This window comes from Wickerhamomyces anomalus (assembly GCF_001661255.1).
Source record: "Wickerhamomyces anomalus NRRL Y-366-8 unplaced genomic scaffold WICANscaffold_8, whole genome shotgun sequence".
Lineage (NCBI taxonomy): Eukaryota > Fungi > Ascomycota > Saccharomycetes > Phaffomycetales > Wickerhamomycetaceae > Hansenula > Hansenula anomala.
In genome coordinates, this window is record NW_017567117.1 from 170211 (window position 1) to 188076 (window position 17866).

Genomic DNA, 17866 nt, shown 5'->3' on the forward strand with positions numbered 1-17866 from the left:
AATGATTTGGATATGATATGACATTATAGACTATATGATTTAATCTGTAAGTTTTCGTAGTCTGATTTTTGAGGTTGATCTCTTTGTAATTTTTTCTTCATGTTTTCATACAATAGTTGAGTGATTTCACTTCTTAACTTTAATGTTTTTTCTTGTGTGATATCTTTTTCTTTCAATTGTTTCTTGGGTTTTGGAGCTGAATCATGTTGTGGTTCCTTTGTCCTTATACTTTCGTTTGTCACGTTGGCCTGATCATCTTCATTATCTTCTTCATCGTCTATATCTTCCGAATCATGTACCTCATTTGATTCCTCGAATTCTTTCAAAGTACGCTTGGGTACCTGTATAAATATATCCTCTGTTTTGTTGATAAAGTCTAAATCATCTATATTTGACCGTAGCAGTAAATCTCTCCAATTGAAAAATCCTCGATGATGTCTTGGGAATTTTGCAGGTTTAGGGAATTTATTCATCAATTGATCAATTTTCTCTTTGATTTTCTCTTCAATAAGGTCTGGAAATTGTGGATAATCTAGTGAAGGTTGTAAATGATAATCTTTATTTGAAATGGCCAATTTTTGTATACCAGCATATATTTTCCTTTTAAAAAGGGCATCTAATTCAATTTTTAAATCTTCATCAGGATCTGACCTTATTGAGGGATCTTGCTGTTCACTTTCATAATCCAAAATACCTTGAATTTGATCATCGTCATCATCGTCTTCATTCATCCCCAAAGTACTAATACCAGGTTCTTTAACAAAATCTGGATCATCATCACAATAAGTTGAAGTTGAATTGGGATCAGGAACATCCTCGGGAGGTAATGGCCAACTTGTCCATATTCTTTTAGGGAACCCAGGATCCATTTGATGCATTAAATGAGTGGAATAAAGATGTATTGCTAAATCGTTTTTATAGTCTCCTTCATAATGTTTTAAAACCTGTTTAGCCTCACGTCTGAGATCTGCTAATTGGGTTTTCTTGAGCTTTGGAGGATGTATCTGTTTACTTGTTTCTTCATCGTTTGATTCCTCATGGTCAGAACTATTCATAACTGAAAATATCACTTAAAATTGGATACGAAAATGTGCCAAAAATCTATTAAAACTAACGATTTTTCAATTTTTTCACATACAAAATTTATCATGAAACTGCCCATAACAATGTTTTTTTTTTTTTTTTTTTTCTGGATTTTGTCGTTGACGAAAAAAGCGAACAATCATCAGCAAAAGAATCAATTAATACTCATCTTTAAACTCAACCATAAAACAATTAAAAGATGCCTTTATTAGAAGAAATCAGCGATGCTGAAGATATCGATAACATGGACATGGACTTGGCCGAGTTTGATCCAAACTTGAAGACTCCATTTGCTCCAAAACTAGAAAAGAAAATTGTTAGAAGTCAAGATTCTGAAGAACAACAAGAACCTCCATTATTTCCTTCAATGGGGGACATGCCATTAGATGGATTAGATGATGATGGTGGTATACGGTTTGAGAACCAGAAAAAGTTCAGTGAAGAAGAGATGGAACAACTCAAGACATTACAATTGATTTATCCATGTTATTTTGATATAAACAGATCACATAAACAAGGTAGACGAGTTTCCAAAGAGTTGGCAGTGTCAAATCCATTAGCTAAGACAATAGCAGATGCATGTGTTTCATTACATTTGATATGTATATATGAACCTGAAAAGACACATCCACAAGATTGGGGTAATCCAGGACGTATTAGAGTTGCATTAAAACATGATGGTAAACCAGAATCTATATTGGCTAATAATAAGCGTCATTTATTAAATCAAATTGCAAAATTTATGAAGAATCATGAAACTACACTAGAGACAATTAAATCTTTACCAAAGCCTCAAGATTTTGGATCAAATTATGAACCTAAAGAGATTCCAAGAGTTAAAGGTTTTAAGATGAATACAATGGTTCCAGTGTTTAGTAGATTTACATTAGGACATCCAATGACACAAAGTATTTATACTGAAAAATTACCACAACCAACAGAAACTAGTCCTGCAGCAAATACACCAAAAGCACCAAAGAATAAATTCATCAAGGTGAGAAGATAATGAATGAATGTTTTTTTGATTTCTGAATTGAATTGTAGTCTACATGTTATTCAATAATTTAAAAAAGCATCTTATTTAATATTAGCAGGAGCAAATTCAGCACGATATTGTTCAATTTTTGACTTCTCTTCATCAGAAATACGACCAGAAAGATAATTAATGATATCAGTTAAACTAACAATTGACAAGACTGGGATATCATATTTCTTAGCAACAACTTGAGTAGCACTTAATTGAGAATCCACAGTTCTTTCTTGTCTATCTAATGCAATAATAGTACCGACAACATTCCCATTTTCAGCTTTAATGATATCAAAAGCTTCATTAATAGCAGTACCTGCAGTCATAACATCATCAATGATTAAAATTCTTTTACCTTCTAAATTAGCACCAACAATTGAACCACCTTCACCATGATCTTTTTTTTCTTTTCTATTGAAAGCATAAGAAATTTTTTCATATTTTGAACCACCAATTTCAGCCAATTTTGAAGCAGTTATAGCAGCTAATGGGATACCTTTATAAGCAGGACCAAAGATGACGTCAAATTCTAAACCTGAACTTATAATTGCAATTGCATATGATGAAGCTAAATTTGATAATAATTTACCAGTGGAAAATAAACCTAAATTGAAAAAATATGGAGAAATTCTACCAGACTTTAAAGTAAACTCACCAAATCTTAAAGCTTTACTTTCAACAGCCAAGTCAAGAAAGTTTTTTTGATAATCTTGCATTGTACAACTTCTATTAATTGTTCAAGGGGATGTTGTTGATATGAAACTATTATCAAAATGGAAAGGCAGAAAAGGGGGACAAATAATCAAAGCAAAAAACAACCAAACAAATGGTCAGGCACCTGAATTTCAAGATAAAAGGGGCTCAGCTAAAATTTAATTGATCAGAGATATTAAAATGAAAAGATGCTTTTAATTTAATACTAAAAATTTGAGGACAATTTCTCTCTTTTTTTTTTAGGAATTTTGCGGTAAAATTATCAGTTTTTTTTTTTTTTTCGTGAAATTTTTTGAGTTACGTACAAAAAAATGGGATTAAAGATAGGGATGAATTGGGTGATTTTATATAGAGAATGGTGTGTTTTTATGTGGTTTTTGGCTTTAAATGGTGTGTAATTTGAATATAAGATGCTTTTCAGCGTTGTTAGATCGTTTGAAATAAATGATTCCCGGTTTTGGAGGGATTTTGTATGGTGAGATTGTATGTAATCCATAGTTAAGAAAATCCCAGTCTTGAAGGTATCGAATAATGGAAAAATCTAAACAAAAACCACAATTTTAATTCATTTTACCAACATTTCAACATCAAAACAACGAGAAAATGGACACTTCAAGAGGCTCAAAAGTATTGGGATCCATTGATTTGGAATCTCCAGCTAAAATATCACCATCTTCTCATAGAATAACCAAATTATCAAGACCTAAATTATCACAAAACAAAACAATTAAATATTTCCAATCAATATCGAAAAGAAGATTAACACAAACAAAACCTTTAACCAAAGGCTCGTATCTTCCCTATGATAAACGTGAACTAGTTAAAAGAATCAATACTCTCAAGTATAACAATTGGAATGTCAACTCAAAGAAATTGACCCCATTACTGATTGCTCGTTATGGATGGGAAGGTTCTAATAAAATGAATGAATTGAAATGTTGTTGTTGTTCTGCAAGGTTATTGATTAAGATCCCTGATGAACTGATGAATAATGATAATGAAGATAATGAAGTAATTTTTGATAAACTATGTGATAAATATATTGATGAGTTAAAGGCTGGACATAAAGATAATTGTCCATGGCTTAAACAAGTAACACCAATGAATGTTTATGAGATTAATAATTCAAAAGAATTGGGTGTTGTCAAGGAATTGTATGAATTTAATTCTAAACAGATTAAAAATGATGATATTGAGGTTGTTGATGTTTTGACTCAAGATCAAGTTGGTGTTATAAGGAGATGGTGTGAACAAAATGGGTTAGTGTATGGGAATATTTTCCAATGTAGTTTATTTGGATGGAGAATTGAAAAAATAGGGTCTAAAATTATGTTGAAGAGTGAAAGTTGTGGACGCAGAGTCTTTATTGAAGATAATGTGCAAGTTAATCTAATTGAAGAACATCATGAATGGTGTTGTTATGTTGAAGGTTACAAGAACTTAATCAAAATGATGGGAAATGTTGAAAACAATAGTGACGAAAACACAGTTGAAAATACATTGCAAAGATTGGATAAATTAAGAAAGTTATATTTTGAATAAATGTATATATTATATAGATGTGAAATTCATAAAATCGTTTCAAATTATGTTTATGTGTTGTATAATCTTCTTCTCCCTAGCTCAATTTTTGAGCATTATTACCAACTTCCAAAAATGTACCGAAAACCTTATCCCAAAACCAACTTGTGACACCAAATCCCAATTCATAATTCTTATAATGATGCTCTAAATGATATTTCTTCAACTGTTGTAGATATGAAGGTAATTTAGCATGATGTAAAATATAATGAGTACAATCATACATGATATAACCTAAAAATCCACCTGCAAAAGCTGAACAAGCCATATAAAATGGGAAAATGCTGAAAACTAACTTGTAGAATGGATAACATAGAGCCACGAATAAAGTTGGTGGCATAACTAATCTATAACGATCCATTGGTAAATAATGATGAACACCATGTAATAAGAAATGAATTGTGAAGGCAATTGAATGATCTGGTAAATAATAATCCAAATGGAACAAGAATCTATGCATTGCATATTCGATTAAAGTCCAAACGAAAACACCAGCACTGAATAAGAAAACTGAAAGAAATTTATTCATATTTGTGAAACCAACATAAAATATAAATAAATCAACAGGGATCCAAATCATTGGAACAACAAACCATGGAGTTAATGATAAAGGTTCCAAGAAATTACCAAACAATGGTGCTGAACCTTTACCATAATGTCTTGGTCTATGAACTTGATCCAAATAAAATTCTTTAGTGAAATTACCAAACAAAACTTGTAGTAATAAAGGTTTATTAAGATCCAAGAATTTATGGTTCTTATAATCATGAGAATAATCAGTGACAATGTTTAATTTTTCATATTCTGGTAATCCATCCAATTTTGTAGAATCATAATGTTCAGAATGTAAATTATCAACGTTTTCACCATCAATTTTAACATCAACTTGATGTTTTGGATTACTCAACAATTCCTTCTCTTCTTCTTCATTAGCCAAATAACCAACTAAATAATTCTCATCCAAAATTTCATAAGTGGTTTCACTATGAGTATGACTGATTTCATCAGAAAGAATATCAGTAACATCTTTACCGGCATATTCCAAGATCAAATCACCACCACCTGGATGTTCATCTAGAAAACTTGTAACATTATAAATTTTTCTATGGTATAATGAAACCCAGACGTCATTCTCTTTGTTATGAGACTGGAGTTGAGTCTTGGAGAATAGAGGTAATGTTTGTGACATCTTTGATCACTTTAATTCAATGGAAATAGGAGAAATATTGGAACCGGAGATGTTTTTATACAAATTGTTGTTTTTTTTTCAAATGGTGTTACTTTTTTTTTTGCGTATTTGCCTCTTTTTGAAAAAAGAAATGCCAAAACTTCCGGAAATCGTAAACACAAATCGCGAAAAACACGTAAAAAAAACGAAAAACAAATAGCCGTTTTTTTGCGCAAAACACGATCGAATTCAGAAATTTTTAGGAAAACATTATGAATTTTTGACATGATTTGAGCTTTATTCATGGGTTGGGATGGGTTAAAGATGGTTTATGAAGACTAGTAGCATTGTTTTGTTTCTTCTCCGTTCTCACAATCTCCCCGTTTTCAAGTTGCGTCAAAATAGCTCGTTTAAGATCGGTCTATCGTATGATGGAGACCTTCTCATGTCACATATCAATTAGAAGGAGTTTGGAATTATAAGGAAATTTGAGAATTAGGAAGTGTTTGAGATTTCACACATCAAGTGGTGGCTTTTCTCATTAAATTCTTCATGTAACCAAGATCCAAGATCTCAACTTTCAACTTTCAACTCATGATTAGAGCTAAAACCATCGGTTAGATCACAGTCAAAATCAGCTTACAACATGCTTTGGAAACTACATTGAATTAGCAGCAAATCATCTCATATTGAATATTTGAATTTTTCATACATTAGCAAAGCTCATAAGCAAAAACTCATATCTATCATCTTAGTTTTGAAACATCAATAGCGGGATCAGTATCTTCAATGGAACCCTGACTAACCAACCTTAGTAACTGAGAATCCATATCAGAGGTTTTTTCAAATATATCTTCAACATAAGTTGGTACATTTGATCTATCAACCAAGATTGACCCACTCATTAATTCAATGGGTAAGAAATAATCATCATGTCCATCAATATTGAATAGTCTTATTGTGCGTATTTGTGGTTTCTCTGGCATGTTGATTGGTAATGTAATGTTTTGCTTGAAGCTTCAGTTCTTTATTGACTTACAGGAATGATTATTTTGGTTATTTAAATAGTTGAGTCCTTCAGAAGCAAACTGGTGATCTTAGAAAGCGTTCTTGAAGCGGGATCAATATTGATCTGGAGTAGTTTGGAAGTCTCGGGGGGTATTCACGAGTGCTTATATTCTCTGGTTAACCAATATATCAAAACTCTTGGTGGTAATTATGTCTTTATAGCTTGTCAATCGTATTAACACAGAAATATTGGTCTCTAATAAGCTTTCTTTGTTATGTCAAACCTTTATTGTAGAGTTTGCGAATTAACCCTATTCCAATGGCAGACGTTAATGAATTTGGTCTCGAAAACAGCAATCTATGAATACTTTTGAAGGAAAGCTAACTAAAGAAGTAGCGATATATTTATATTAAATCATATGGATAGTTATTTGGAACAAAATACTGTAATCATACACTGTCTTTAATTAGTTTATCCACTTTTTGACTTATTTATACCATAGACTTCCCGATTAGGAAGTAAAAGGATTTGGCTCCGCGAATTATCTCACTTTATCATGAAAAGCCTCAAAATTTGAAATCAAATGAATACTTCAACGAAATTCACCAAAAAAGAGTATGGACCTTAAATATACTTTCTAGACCAAATTGACCTTCTATATTCGATTAATGTAATCAAATCAACGCATTTCCTAACTAAATTCTCCAATAATCAACCATTTAAATTGCTGACCATTATTAATTACATAATCATTTAATCGACAGACGCGTTCAAAATTTATTTCAACGACCACTTCAAAAGCCATAGAAACATCAGCAGCTTAGATTACCACAACACTCATAATCAATCCATTGGTGGATTGTTAAACTATCATAAGATCAAGAATACCACAATAAATCATTCAAACTAGCTATCATACACCTTCCTTTTTGCATATCATATCCCAAGCTAGCTTATAGCTCTTTTTTTTTCAAATAACCTATTAATTCAAGACATAATTCAATAATACCCCAAAGACATCCATACATGTCATGTCTGACTCAAATACAATAGGAGATTCTAGCTCTCGAGACTTTTCATCATCTCCTTCACCAACAAGTTCATCCACACAACTTCTATCAAGTGCACAAATTACAAGGAGACAATCTCAAAAATCTCAAGATGAATTAAAAAAGGCTAAAAGAAAATCAAATGCTTATATGGCTGCCGAAGCTGTTCAGCATGAACGTGAAGCTGTCACTGCTTTGAAAAGATTATCCATTGGAAGAAGTTCCATCAATATAGATCCAGATTTACCATTTGGGGTTGATGGTGATTTCAATTATAATGATTATAACAACCGTAAAAGTCATCATAGAAGGAAAAGTTCACAAGATTCTTCATCTTCATCTACAACAGCTTCATCGCTTGATGATAGAGAGAAAACATTAATAGATGATCAAGATGATTCAACTAGTGTGCCACAAGGTGATGAAGAAGATGAACATTTAAAATTGAATGCTGAAAAATTGTTATGGGTTCCCGCAAAATCACATCCAAGTATTGCTCCAGATCAGTTCCGTCGCCATGTTCAGTCCACAATAGATGATATGAATAATCAACTTGGTGATAGATCGCCAGTTCATTCTTTATCAACAAGAGACTCGATACCGTCTTTAAAAGAGTTGACTGATGAATTAGATAGATTATCAGAAATGGCTGGATTAGCTGCTACAGACGCTGTTACACTAGCAAGAAGTTTATCATCAGCATCAGGTGCTTCAGGATTATTGATGAATAGCGATGCTGATAGATTCTTTCAAGAATCAACAACATCCCCAACATCTCCACCTTTACAAGATGAAGGTACTGATCGTCGTCCTTCTCAAGAAGATATTGATCAAGATGCTCCTATTTTATCAGATGGTTCATCAAGTTTGAAAAGAAATAAATGGACTACTTATAGTCGAAGTAATAGATTGGGTAAAGATAAATTGAAAAAATCACCAAAATCACCACTATCTGATGAACATCAATTCCCCAGCCAACAACAACAACCTACATCACCAAATCTTGATAAAGAATTACCACCAAGTCCTAAAGATGCTGTCCCTGAAAGAGCAATACCTCTTCAAAATCCAATAGAGCAACAAAAATTGGCTGAACGAAGAGGAAGATCAAATTTATCAAGATCACAATCAGATAGTTTACCTAAAAGAACCAATCATTCTAGAAATAGACATGCTGGATCTTTAATAACAATGGAAAATGATGAACAAAAACCACATCCTCAACACAAACTACCTGAGAAGGATAATCATCATTATCAACGACGTGTTGTTTCAAATGATTCATACCCTAAAACACACTCCAATTTACATCAAGTTCAACAACGCCCACAACTTTCACCAAAACCTTTGCAACCAACACCATCAAAAGAACATCACAAACCAGAACAAGTTGTGGCTCAACAACCTGAAAAAACTAAAAAGGACAATTCATTTCTCAAGATGTTTAAAAAGAAAAGATCACCATCTCCAAAAAATCAAAAGACATTAGATTCAAGAGATATATCATCAAGTAAACAGTTTACTAATGATGAAAATCATCCACCATCTCCTCAAGAGTCACAATTTCCTCAAAATCATTATCATCAACAACAATCCACGCCATCAGCATCCATACAAAATATCAATCATCAACCTTCACAACCACACCAAAAGAGACCATCACTAAGACCTTCAAGAACCTCAACTTTCAAGTTTACAAAACAATCCAAGAGTGAAACTAAAGAAAAATTACAAAAATCACCTTCAAAAGATTCGAAACTACAAGAATCTGTCAAAATTATACCTCAAAAGAAGGATGACTCTGCAATATCACCAACATCAGCTTCACAACAATCATCATTCCATCAACAAACAGGTCAAGCAACAAATGAAGAACAACATCGTATTCAAAAAGAAACATTAAGTAAAAAATTGAGTATTGAAAATATGAAAAAATCAACAAAACCAAATGCACCTGTTCAATTTACAGATTCTGCATTTGGTTTCCCCTTACCACCATTATCAAATTCAACTATAATTATGTTGGATTATAGATTTCCTATTCATGTTGAAAGAGCATTATACAGATTAAGTCATTTGAAATTGGCCAATCCAAGAAGACCATTAAGACAACAAGTGTTGTTGTCAAATTTCATGTATGCTTATTTGAATTTAGTTAATCACACTTTATATTTACAACAATTGGATGAAAATGGTGGTAATGAAGAAGATCAAGAACAAGTTGCAAATGCTGATGGAATTGATGATCAAGAACAGATAAATATTGAAGTTTAGTCCCACGAACAACTATTAGCATTTTATTTAGGTTTAGGAGTTTTTTAATGACATTTGAGTTTTATTATATTTTGTCTACAATTGTAGCTTCATGATATTATTCATAATATATGTTTATTCATAAGAGGTCATAATGTTCACCATGGAACTAATGCTAATGAACTTTGAGTGAATGTGTACAAGAATCTATAAAATCCAATAGATCCAAGGACTAACAATGCATAGTATACAATATTCCAATATGCAAATTTAGTAGTTGATACAGTGAATTTTGGAACACCGATAAAGTTACAGAATGAATGAACCAAGAAACAACTCCACAAGTTGTTTGTTCTCAAAAACACAAAATTTGTGAAAATTCCAAACAAAAATGTATAAGTTAGTTGGAATGCAATGACTGCACCAATGATATGGATTGGTGTCTTTTTGGTAAATAATTCATAGGCATGATGGAAATGAGCAAAACTGAAGAAAACAGGTGGTAAGAATATTAAAGTCTTTGTTGAAATTTCCTTAACCTGGTATAAAATAACAATTGTAACTGAAGTATAAATGATTTCTTCAGTTAATGGACCAACAATTAAATCTCTCAACCCAGCCAATGTTGATAATTGTCTTGAAACTTCTTTAATTAAAAATGATGGATCTGGAGAACTGAAAAATGCTAAATCCAAAACAGGACCAATAAACAAGATCAAAACTAATAATAAAGATTGTAAAACATCCCTTATGAATAACCCAATATGACCAGTCTCGAAATGAAATTCACCATATCTAAACTTCAAACCTGGTAAGAATCCCAATTCGGCATAAATCTTATTTGTTGGTTCTGTTGAAATCTTTGAAACTAATGCTGGTAAAGTTGCCAATATCAAAGCAGATAACCCGACAACTTTAATGATTCTTGAACTAATAACTTTTGGATCATTACGTTCGATTTCTTGTCCATTAACAACTGATTTGGATAAGTATAATATGAAGACATATCCAAAGGAAACTAGTGAAGATAAAAAGAACCCAGTGGTTAATGAATACCCTGGTGTTTCAATCTCGAAGAATGCCATGATTTAATACAATTGTGAATTGAACTCCAGTAACTTTAATGAGTACTTGTTCAAATGATAATTCTCATTTATATAGTTTTCCACACCAAATTGCTCAAATTGTGAAATTTTGAATAGCAATTATGGGCCAAAACACTTATAATCGTTTCAACTGAGTTTGTCACAACCCAAAACAGATTTTTTTTCGGTTTTGGGGCACGCAAAAGTCATAGAAATGTTATGAGACACACCACTATAAACATGGCTCGGCTTTACACGGAAAAATAGATTATATATAATTCATTTCTCATTAAATTTATAAGATCAAGCACCTTTTTGTTGAAGAGTCATTTTCCAAATCCAAAGTGTTATTATGCTCATGAATCCAACAGCTGATGTTGCAAGAACAACGTTTTGTAAATTATCAGATTTAACTTCTGGCTCCAAGCCTGGGGTTGCCAAACTTGGAACATGGGAAGATTCAACCAACTGAACAAATAATTCTGTCAAAGAACTTGGCCAAGTTGATGAGACATGTAATGGAGGTGGTATATTCAAAGAAGTTGTATATTCTTCAGGTTGGATGTCAAATCTTTGTTGCTGTCTATCAAGATCTGCTTTTAAAGCAACTATGATTGTTGGAACACTTGAAATCAATGGATGCTTTGAAGCCAATTCCACTAAATAATGGAAACTATTAGGATCTGATGAATCATAAGTTAAGCACAAAACATCACATTTGTTCAATTTAGATTGATTATCCAATATAGCTGGTTCTAATTCACCCAGTTCCTCCAAAACCAAATATACTTGTTTCCCACCTTTCAATTCAACACTGTTCACCACGATTCTTGCTTTTATAGTTGGATTATAAACTTCACTATATTGTCTTCCTAAAAATGCTTCTAATAGTGAAGACTTACCACTTCCTGATCCTCCAAGAACAAAGCAATTGAAAACAGTACGATCATTGACAGGAACTCTATAGTTTTTCCCAGATCTAACTCTTTCCTTTCTAGGCTTTGTAACTTTTAAAGCTGTCGTTGTTCCTCCATTTCTTGTTGAACTTTCAAATCCCAAATATGCCAAATATGCCAATGTTGTTTTATAATCCAAAAATGTAGTCATACTCCATTGAGCTAGCCATCCTTGTAATGTAACATAACCTTGTTCGTTTCTAACTGTACTTTGTGGGAAATTAGTTTCAACCCATTCTTGAGGCATACCTGGGGTAGGTCTGAATAATGACTCTAGTTCAGCATCGTTCAACCCACCATCATTATCTTTATCAAATAACAAAAATAAATCAACGAAAAATCTATAACCAATTGGACTCAATTCAACACTTGCATTAGTTGGAACATCCAATTTGGGATAAAGAAATTTATCATTTAATGATAATGAATCTGTGTAATGGAAAGTTCTCAATATACCCCATGTAGTTTCGTGTCGTCCTCTTTCAGCAAAGATTTTATTCAATATAATGAAACCATCTTCAGTTAAACCACGTTCACCAAAACATCCAGCTTTAACTTGATTTACTGTTTCCCTTATTTCTGCTAAATCATTTATATCCAAGCTTCTACCAAAACATTTTCTTTGTAAAGCGAGAAATTCATCTTCGTTCAAGAAACCATCTTGGTCTTTATCGCATAGGAAAAAAATTCTAGCTAAGGCATCCGTGGCAGCAGGTTTCAAATTACCTTCTTTGGCATCAAACAATGGTGAAACAGGATGTGTTACAGCTCTCTGACATAAATAGAAAGCCTGACTAACATTGTATTTTTCTTTGGCACTGCACCTAATACATGATTCAACTTCTTTAAACTCTTTTAAAATAGGAATAAACTCATCTGAAATGGTTCTCTCTGAATCTAATGACGTTTGAGAGTCTGACTTGTTTGCACATAGCACAACTGGTAGATTAACACCCATGGATCTGAAGATATTCATCCAATATAGTGAGATACGTTCATAGGTGTAATGATCACTATAGACTAACCATATAACGTCAGCTTTTCTGATTTCTTTTTGAAGCGCTGGAACATCTTGAGAATTCGTATCAATCAACACAGTGGAATTTGGGGAGTAAGGGGATGATGAAAAGTCTCTGGGTATTGTGATAGCCGGTAGAACTGATTGAATATTTGGAACAAATGTGTCTTTGATGAGAGCTGTTATTAAGCTGGACTTTCCAACACCTAGAAAAAGGTTAGAGCTAGCTATCAAAAGACATCAGAAAGAAAACAACATACCTTCATCACCACACACGACAACTCTAATTGTATCCTTGGACATTACTTTATCCAATCAATTGATTTGATAATAATTCGTTTGGCTAAGTTGTTTATGGTGAAGTGCCAGATTTTGGAAATTTACCCGGGTGTTTTGTGACACGGTGAGTTTTGGCAGTCTCAATTACGTTTTGAAAGATCAACAAATGGATTCCAAAGAGGTTGAGATTTGGCAAACACGAACAGCCAATAACTCACAAACAGGTACAAATTCAATTACAATGGTATGTTATTTGGTACTCAATGTGTGGTTAAGGACATAGATTCACTGAAATCTGGTTTAAATCCACTCAATTGGTGCACTGATACTGTTTTCCAAGATCTCCCACTAACTCGCCACCATAGACTTCAGTCGGTACAGGATACGATTTATCAAACAGTGTGTTTTCACCAGATGGAAGAAACTTCCAAGTGGAATACGCTGCCAAAGCAGTGGAAAATGGTGGTACCTCCATTGGTATTAAATTCAAAGATGGTATTGTTTTAGCTGTTGAAAAAATTGTCACTTCCAAACTATTAGTTCCAGGTAAAAATAATCGTATTCAAACAATTGGTCGTCATATTGGTGTTGCATACTCTGGGTTATTACCAGATGGACGTCATCTAGTCTCTAGAGGTAGAGATGAATTCCAATCTTTCAAAGACCAATACAAAGATCAAATATCAATTCCTTATCTAATAGATCGTTTAGGTAATTATGTCCAAGCTTACACTTGTTACAACTCAGTTAGACCATTCGGTATAACATCAATTATCGGTGGTATTGATGAAGATGGTCCACATTTATACATGTTGGAACCAAGTGGTGTGTATTGGGGTTACCAAGGTGCTGCAACTGGTAAAGGTAGACAAAGTGCAAAGAATGAATTGGAAAAATTGGATTCCAGCACATTAAGTGCTAAAGATGCTGTTAAAGAAGCTGCTAGAATAATTTATTTGGCTCATGAAGATAACAAAGATAAGGATTTTGAAATTGAAATTAGTTGGATATCAACTTCTGAAACTAAAGGTTTACATCAATTTGTGCCTGAAGATTTATTGAAGGAAGCTAAAGAGTATGCTGAACAAAAATTGAATGAAGATGATGAAGACGATGAAGATGAAAACATGGCTGAATAATTTGTAACAACTACATCTCTATAGATTTATTGTTGTTCAAAAAAAAAATAATACATGTATATTACAGAAATAGAAAATTCAATAAACCCATAGTTCATAATAATATAACACTTACCTATTAATCTGTTTCAACTTCTCCTTTAATTCCTTGTTTTCCTTTTCCAATTTTAAAATACGTTCTTCTGAAGCCTGATTTTCTAGCTTTCTTCTTTCCCTTTCAGCTTTTCTTCTCTTCTCCAATTCATCAATTCTTAATTTTGATCTTGGACTCAGATCATTTTGATCTCTATAGTTCACAATATACCATTGAAGTTCTTCATTCAAGGAGTCAATTTGATTTTTCAGGCTGTTGATTTCATTTTGTGAATTCTTGAATTCAATATTTGAATTGATCAACAGTTGAGAATGATCTGATATTAATGAATGCGTAGCATTTTCAAAATAAGAAAACAAGGATCTCATAATCCCATGAATCTGGTCAAAATCTAATTCTGAATCAACCAATTTAGATAACTTTGTTTGAGCTTGATTAACTGAAGATTCTTCCAAAATTGAATCAAAATGATGTAATAAATTTTGGAAATTAGTAATTTGTAATTGGAATAAACTGTTAAACCCCAGTTCATAATTTGTTAAGCTTGAAACTTGATAACTTAGCTTGCCAACTTTTTCAGTCAATGTACTGTTATTCAATTTCAACAATGAGTGTTCTCTTTTAGAATCTTCCAATGCAAACGTCAGTTTACTCTTTTCAGCAGCTAAACTTCTTTGTTTGGCAACGGCCAGGTTCAACTCTTTTGCAGCATGCTCTAATTTTCTTCTATATTCTTTATCCTTTGACTGTAATTCACTTTGAGATTCTTTCAACAAGTTTTGAATATGATGATATTCTTGTAATAAACTTTCATAATCACGCTTGGTTTGACGTAGAAGATTCTTGAGATTGGAGATTGTGGAATCAACTTGGTCATCTTTAGTTTCCAATTGTTGTCTAAGAGCATTGATCTCATTATCTAATTCACCAATCGCTCTTTGTTTTTTGAGCAACTCTTCTGTTAAGATCACATCTCCTGTAGGACCTTTGGCAGATATTTCATCTATTTTAAGTTTCATATTTTCAATTTCTGCATGTAAATTTTCAACTTCTTTTGAATGGTTTGTTTTAATTATTGTTAATCTATTTCTCAACAATTGTGTTTCCTTTTCAATTCCTGTGCTCGACTCATGTGGATTTGAGCCATGCTCCTCCACTTGTGCTTCCAATTGTATTATGGTATCATTTAGTTTCTTGATTTTTTCTCTTTTTTCACCCAACAGCTTTCTCAGACTTGCAACAAATTCCAAGTTTTCTTTAAATTGATTTTGTAGTGAAGAAAATTCAGATTTTAAAGAGGTGAAAGAATCAGATTGTTGTTTCAAAAGTTGTTTTAAATCTTGTTCAATTTTCTTTGAGTTTGCAATTTTGGTTTGTGATTGTTCAATAAAGGTAGAGATGGACTCAGCATCATACCCATTAGCTTTGGAAATATTATCTGAAAGATGTTCATAATTTTCCAAAATTTCATTAATTGAAAATGAAACAACTTTTAGTTTTGTATCCAAGGATTTTGATTGATCTCTTGCCTGTAAAACGGCTTTTGCAGATTCACCTTTCAGAAAATCCAACAATAATGTCAATATATCATTTATCAAATGTTCCCATCTATCAGCATCTTCATTTGATGTTTCAATAAGATGATCTTGATCCTCAGTTCTAGCTTTCAATTCATCAATATATGAATTCAATTCACTATTCAAATCACGCGTTGCAATCAAATCATTTTTCAATTCCAGAATCTCTTTCATCTTTTCAGACACTTTTGCAGATTCTTCAGTTTCATGAAACCCAATAGTATCTTTCAAATCTTTTTGTAATCTTTCACGCTCATTGAAAAGAATATCATTTTCTCTTTCCAATCTCTCCATTATGTCATTCTTGATACTTCCAGAACCATTACCTGTATTCCTAATGATGTTTCTTATAAATTCAGTTAGAAGTCTCAGTTGCAGTTTATAATTTGTAATTTGTTTCTTTAGATTTTCAACTTCATAAGATGTTGTAGCAGTTGTCGTTCCAAGACTATCAGTGTTACCTGAACTTTCAAACAAAGAGACAGATCTTGTTGGGGATCGAATTGGATCATTTTCATTATCACCATCAAACAAAGATTTCATAAAATTGAGCGACAGTTGTTGAGTTGGGACCTCTTTCGATGGCAATGCACTCGGTGGTCTTAACTTCCTCCATGGTGTAGTGTCTATATTGATCTTGGGTAGTTTTGGTGTTGATTCTGGATCATCAATATCTATATTGTTTTGTTTAGAATGAGAATAATGGCCATTATGCAAATCAACGTCATCTTCATCTTCTTTATCATCACTATCTTCTTCTTCAGCATCAGAATGATCTGAGAGTCCAGGTGGTGCTGATTTGGAGCCTGAAAATTGGAAATGGTCTTTTGATTTTGGTGTATAACTCTTTAAAGCAGGTGTTGGACTTGAAATAGTCTTTTGATTTATTGGTTTATAACTGTTGAGGTTTGCAGACCGTATGATTTGTGAGTTTGATAGAAACGAGCTCGAATTGAGGAACTCATTAGCAGAGTCATCATTATCACTCCCATCATCAACACCATCTTCACTATCCTCATTCTCCAAATTCTTTTGCTCATTTGTCTCTTCACCATTTGAATTGTTGTTTGATTCCACATAACTTGAGTTCTTAATGTTGATGGATGAGTCTGTGGTATCAGACTTGTTTCCCATTTCTTCACTGGGGCTCTCGCCAACATCATCACCACCATTCATTCCTTGATCTTCATCAACACTCTCATCCAAACTCAGGTTATTGAACTGGGAAATGCTTTCCAGAGTCTCGTTGTGGTCCTCGAGCCGCTGTTGCTGTTGTCTTTGCACAGAGGCCATACTGTACTCTTACCGCCCTAGCAATGACTTGTTTTTGCGTTGTGTTGTTTATGGATCACCACTCTCAGCTCGTTGTTGTAGTTATCTCAAAAAATTATTATTATGGTGAAGCTTGGAATTTGCATTCAATCTTAGGAAATGTCACCTTCAAGCACTCTTAGCTACCACCAAAACTTTTAAATGTTGTCTTCTTAACAAAGAAGCTCAAATTGCTCAATTTCTGTCTTTTTTGTGATGGATCAACTCTTTAATTCGATGTGTTTTATCACTGTTTTGAACCTGTATCTGTGCTTTTTCTACGCGTTACGCGCCAGATCTCATACAGAATTCGCGGTGCACGTGACCAGCCATTTACAGTATGATCCTAATTTAATATTAATGCGGTTTAATTCTTTTCTGGAAACTCAAGTTGGTACTAGATCTCAATATTTGGCTCAAAAGCTGGTAAATTTAATATAATGATGCTAGCTCATGACGATATTCTTTGAAATTCTGGTTGAAAGTCGTGTTCTTTATCTGCAATTCTTAATTCTTTAAAGCC

General features: G+C 32.9%; 11 protein-coding genes across 11 annotated transcripts; 4 read left to right on the forward strand and 7 right to left on the reverse strand.

Annotated features, from left to right (window-relative positions):
* Positions 1-23: 23 nt before the first annotated feature.
* On the reverse strand, positions 24-1055 carry WICANDRAFT_65674 (uncharacterized protein; the record flags this gene model as incomplete). Its single annotated transcript, XM_019183964.1, has 1 exon — positions 24-1055. The coding sequence occupies one exon, from the start codon at positions 1053-1055 to the stop codon at positions 24-26; it is 1032 nt and encodes a 343-aa protein (XP_019036001.1).
* Positions 1056-1282: 227 nt separating this feature from the next.
* SEC65 (RNA-binding signal recognition particle subunit SEC65) lies at positions 1283-2089 on the forward strand (the record flags this gene model as incomplete). The annotated part of the gene is made up of 1 exon (XM_019185275.1): positions 1283-2089. One exon carries the CDS (start codon positions 1283-1285, stop codon positions 2087-2089), a length of 807 nt encoding a protein of 268 aa, XP_019036002.1.
* A 71-nt stretch (positions 2090-2160) lies between these two features.
* Positions 2161-2826, reverse strand: WICANDRAFT_86244 (orotate phosphoribosyltransferase URA10; the record flags this gene model as incomplete). Its single annotated transcript, XM_019186021.1, has 1 exon — positions 2161-2826. The coding sequence occupies one exon, from the start codon at positions 2824-2826 to the stop codon at positions 2161-2163; it is 666 nt and encodes a 221-aa protein (XP_019036003.1).
* Positions 2827-3427: 601 nt separating this feature from the next.
* On the forward strand, positions 3428-4366 carry WICANDRAFT_65677 (uncharacterized protein; the record flags this gene model as incomplete). Its single annotated transcript, XM_019183965.1, has 1 exon — positions 3428-4366. One exon carries the CDS (start codon positions 3428-3430, stop codon positions 4364-4366), a length of 939 nt encoding a protein of 312 aa, XP_019036004.1.
* Positions 4367-4442: 76 nt separating this feature from the next.
* Positions 4443-5594, reverse strand: SCS7 (fatty acid alpha-hydroxylase; the record flags this gene model as incomplete). Its single annotated transcript, XM_019182503.1, has 1 exon — positions 4443-5594. One exon carries the CDS (start codon positions 5592-5594, stop codon positions 4443-4445), a length of 1152 nt encoding a protein of 383 aa, XP_019036005.1.
* Positions 5595-5890: 296 nt separating this feature from the next.
* WICANDRAFT_71339 (uncharacterized protein) lies at positions 5891-6559 on the reverse strand (the record flags this gene model as incomplete). The annotated part of the gene is made up of 2 exons (XM_019184238.1): positions 5891-6157; positions 6380-6559. The coding sequence occupies 2 exons, from the start codon at positions 6557-6559 to the stop codon at positions 6095-6097; spliced, it is 243 nt and encodes an 80-aa protein (XP_019036006.1). The 3' UTR covers positions 5891-6094.
* Positions 6560-7613: 1054 nt separating this feature from the next.
* Positions 7614-9905, forward strand: ZDS1 (Zds1p; the record flags this gene model as incomplete). Its single annotated transcript, XM_019183966.1, has 1 exon — positions 7614-9905. The coding sequence occupies one exon, from the start codon at positions 7614-7616 to the stop codon at positions 9903-9905; it is 2292 nt and encodes a 763-aa protein (XP_019036007.1).
* Positions 9906-10042: 137 nt separating this feature from the next.
* Positions 10043-10969, reverse strand: RCE1 (CAAX prenyl protease; the record flags this gene model as incomplete). The annotated part of the gene is made up of 1 exon (XM_019183967.1): positions 10043-10969. One exon carries the CDS (start codon positions 10967-10969, stop codon positions 10043-10045), a length of 927 nt encoding a protein of 308 aa, XP_019036008.1.
* A 303-nt stretch (positions 10970-11272) lies between these two features.
* GEM1 (ERMES complex Ca(2+)-binding regulatory GTPase GEM1) lies at positions 11273-13246 on the reverse strand (the record flags this gene model as incomplete). The annotated part of the gene is made up of 2 exons (XM_019182471.1): positions 11273-13149; positions 13204-13246. The coding sequence occupies 2 exons, from the start codon at positions 13244-13246 to the stop codon at positions 11273-11275; spliced, it is 1920 nt and encodes a 639-aa protein (XP_019036009.1).
* Positions 13247-13463: 217 nt separating this feature from the next.
* On the forward strand, positions 13464-14361 carry PRE10 (proteasome core particle subunit alpha 7; the record flags this gene model as incomplete). Its single annotated transcript, XM_019185276.1, has 2 exons — positions 13464-13466; positions 13588-14361. The coding sequence occupies 2 exons, from the start codon at positions 13464-13466 to the stop codon at positions 14359-14361; spliced, it is 777 nt and encodes a 258-aa protein (XP_019036010.1).
* A 111-nt stretch (positions 14362-14472) lies between these two features.
* SPC72 (gamma-tubulin complex subunit SPC72) lies at positions 14473-17325 on the reverse strand (the record flags this gene model as incomplete). The annotated part of the gene is made up of 1 exon (XM_019186022.1): positions 14473-17325. One exon carries the CDS (start codon positions 17323-17325, stop codon positions 14473-14475), a length of 2853 nt encoding a protein of 950 aa, XP_019036011.1.
* Between the last annotated feature and the right edge of the window lie 541 nt (positions 17326-17866).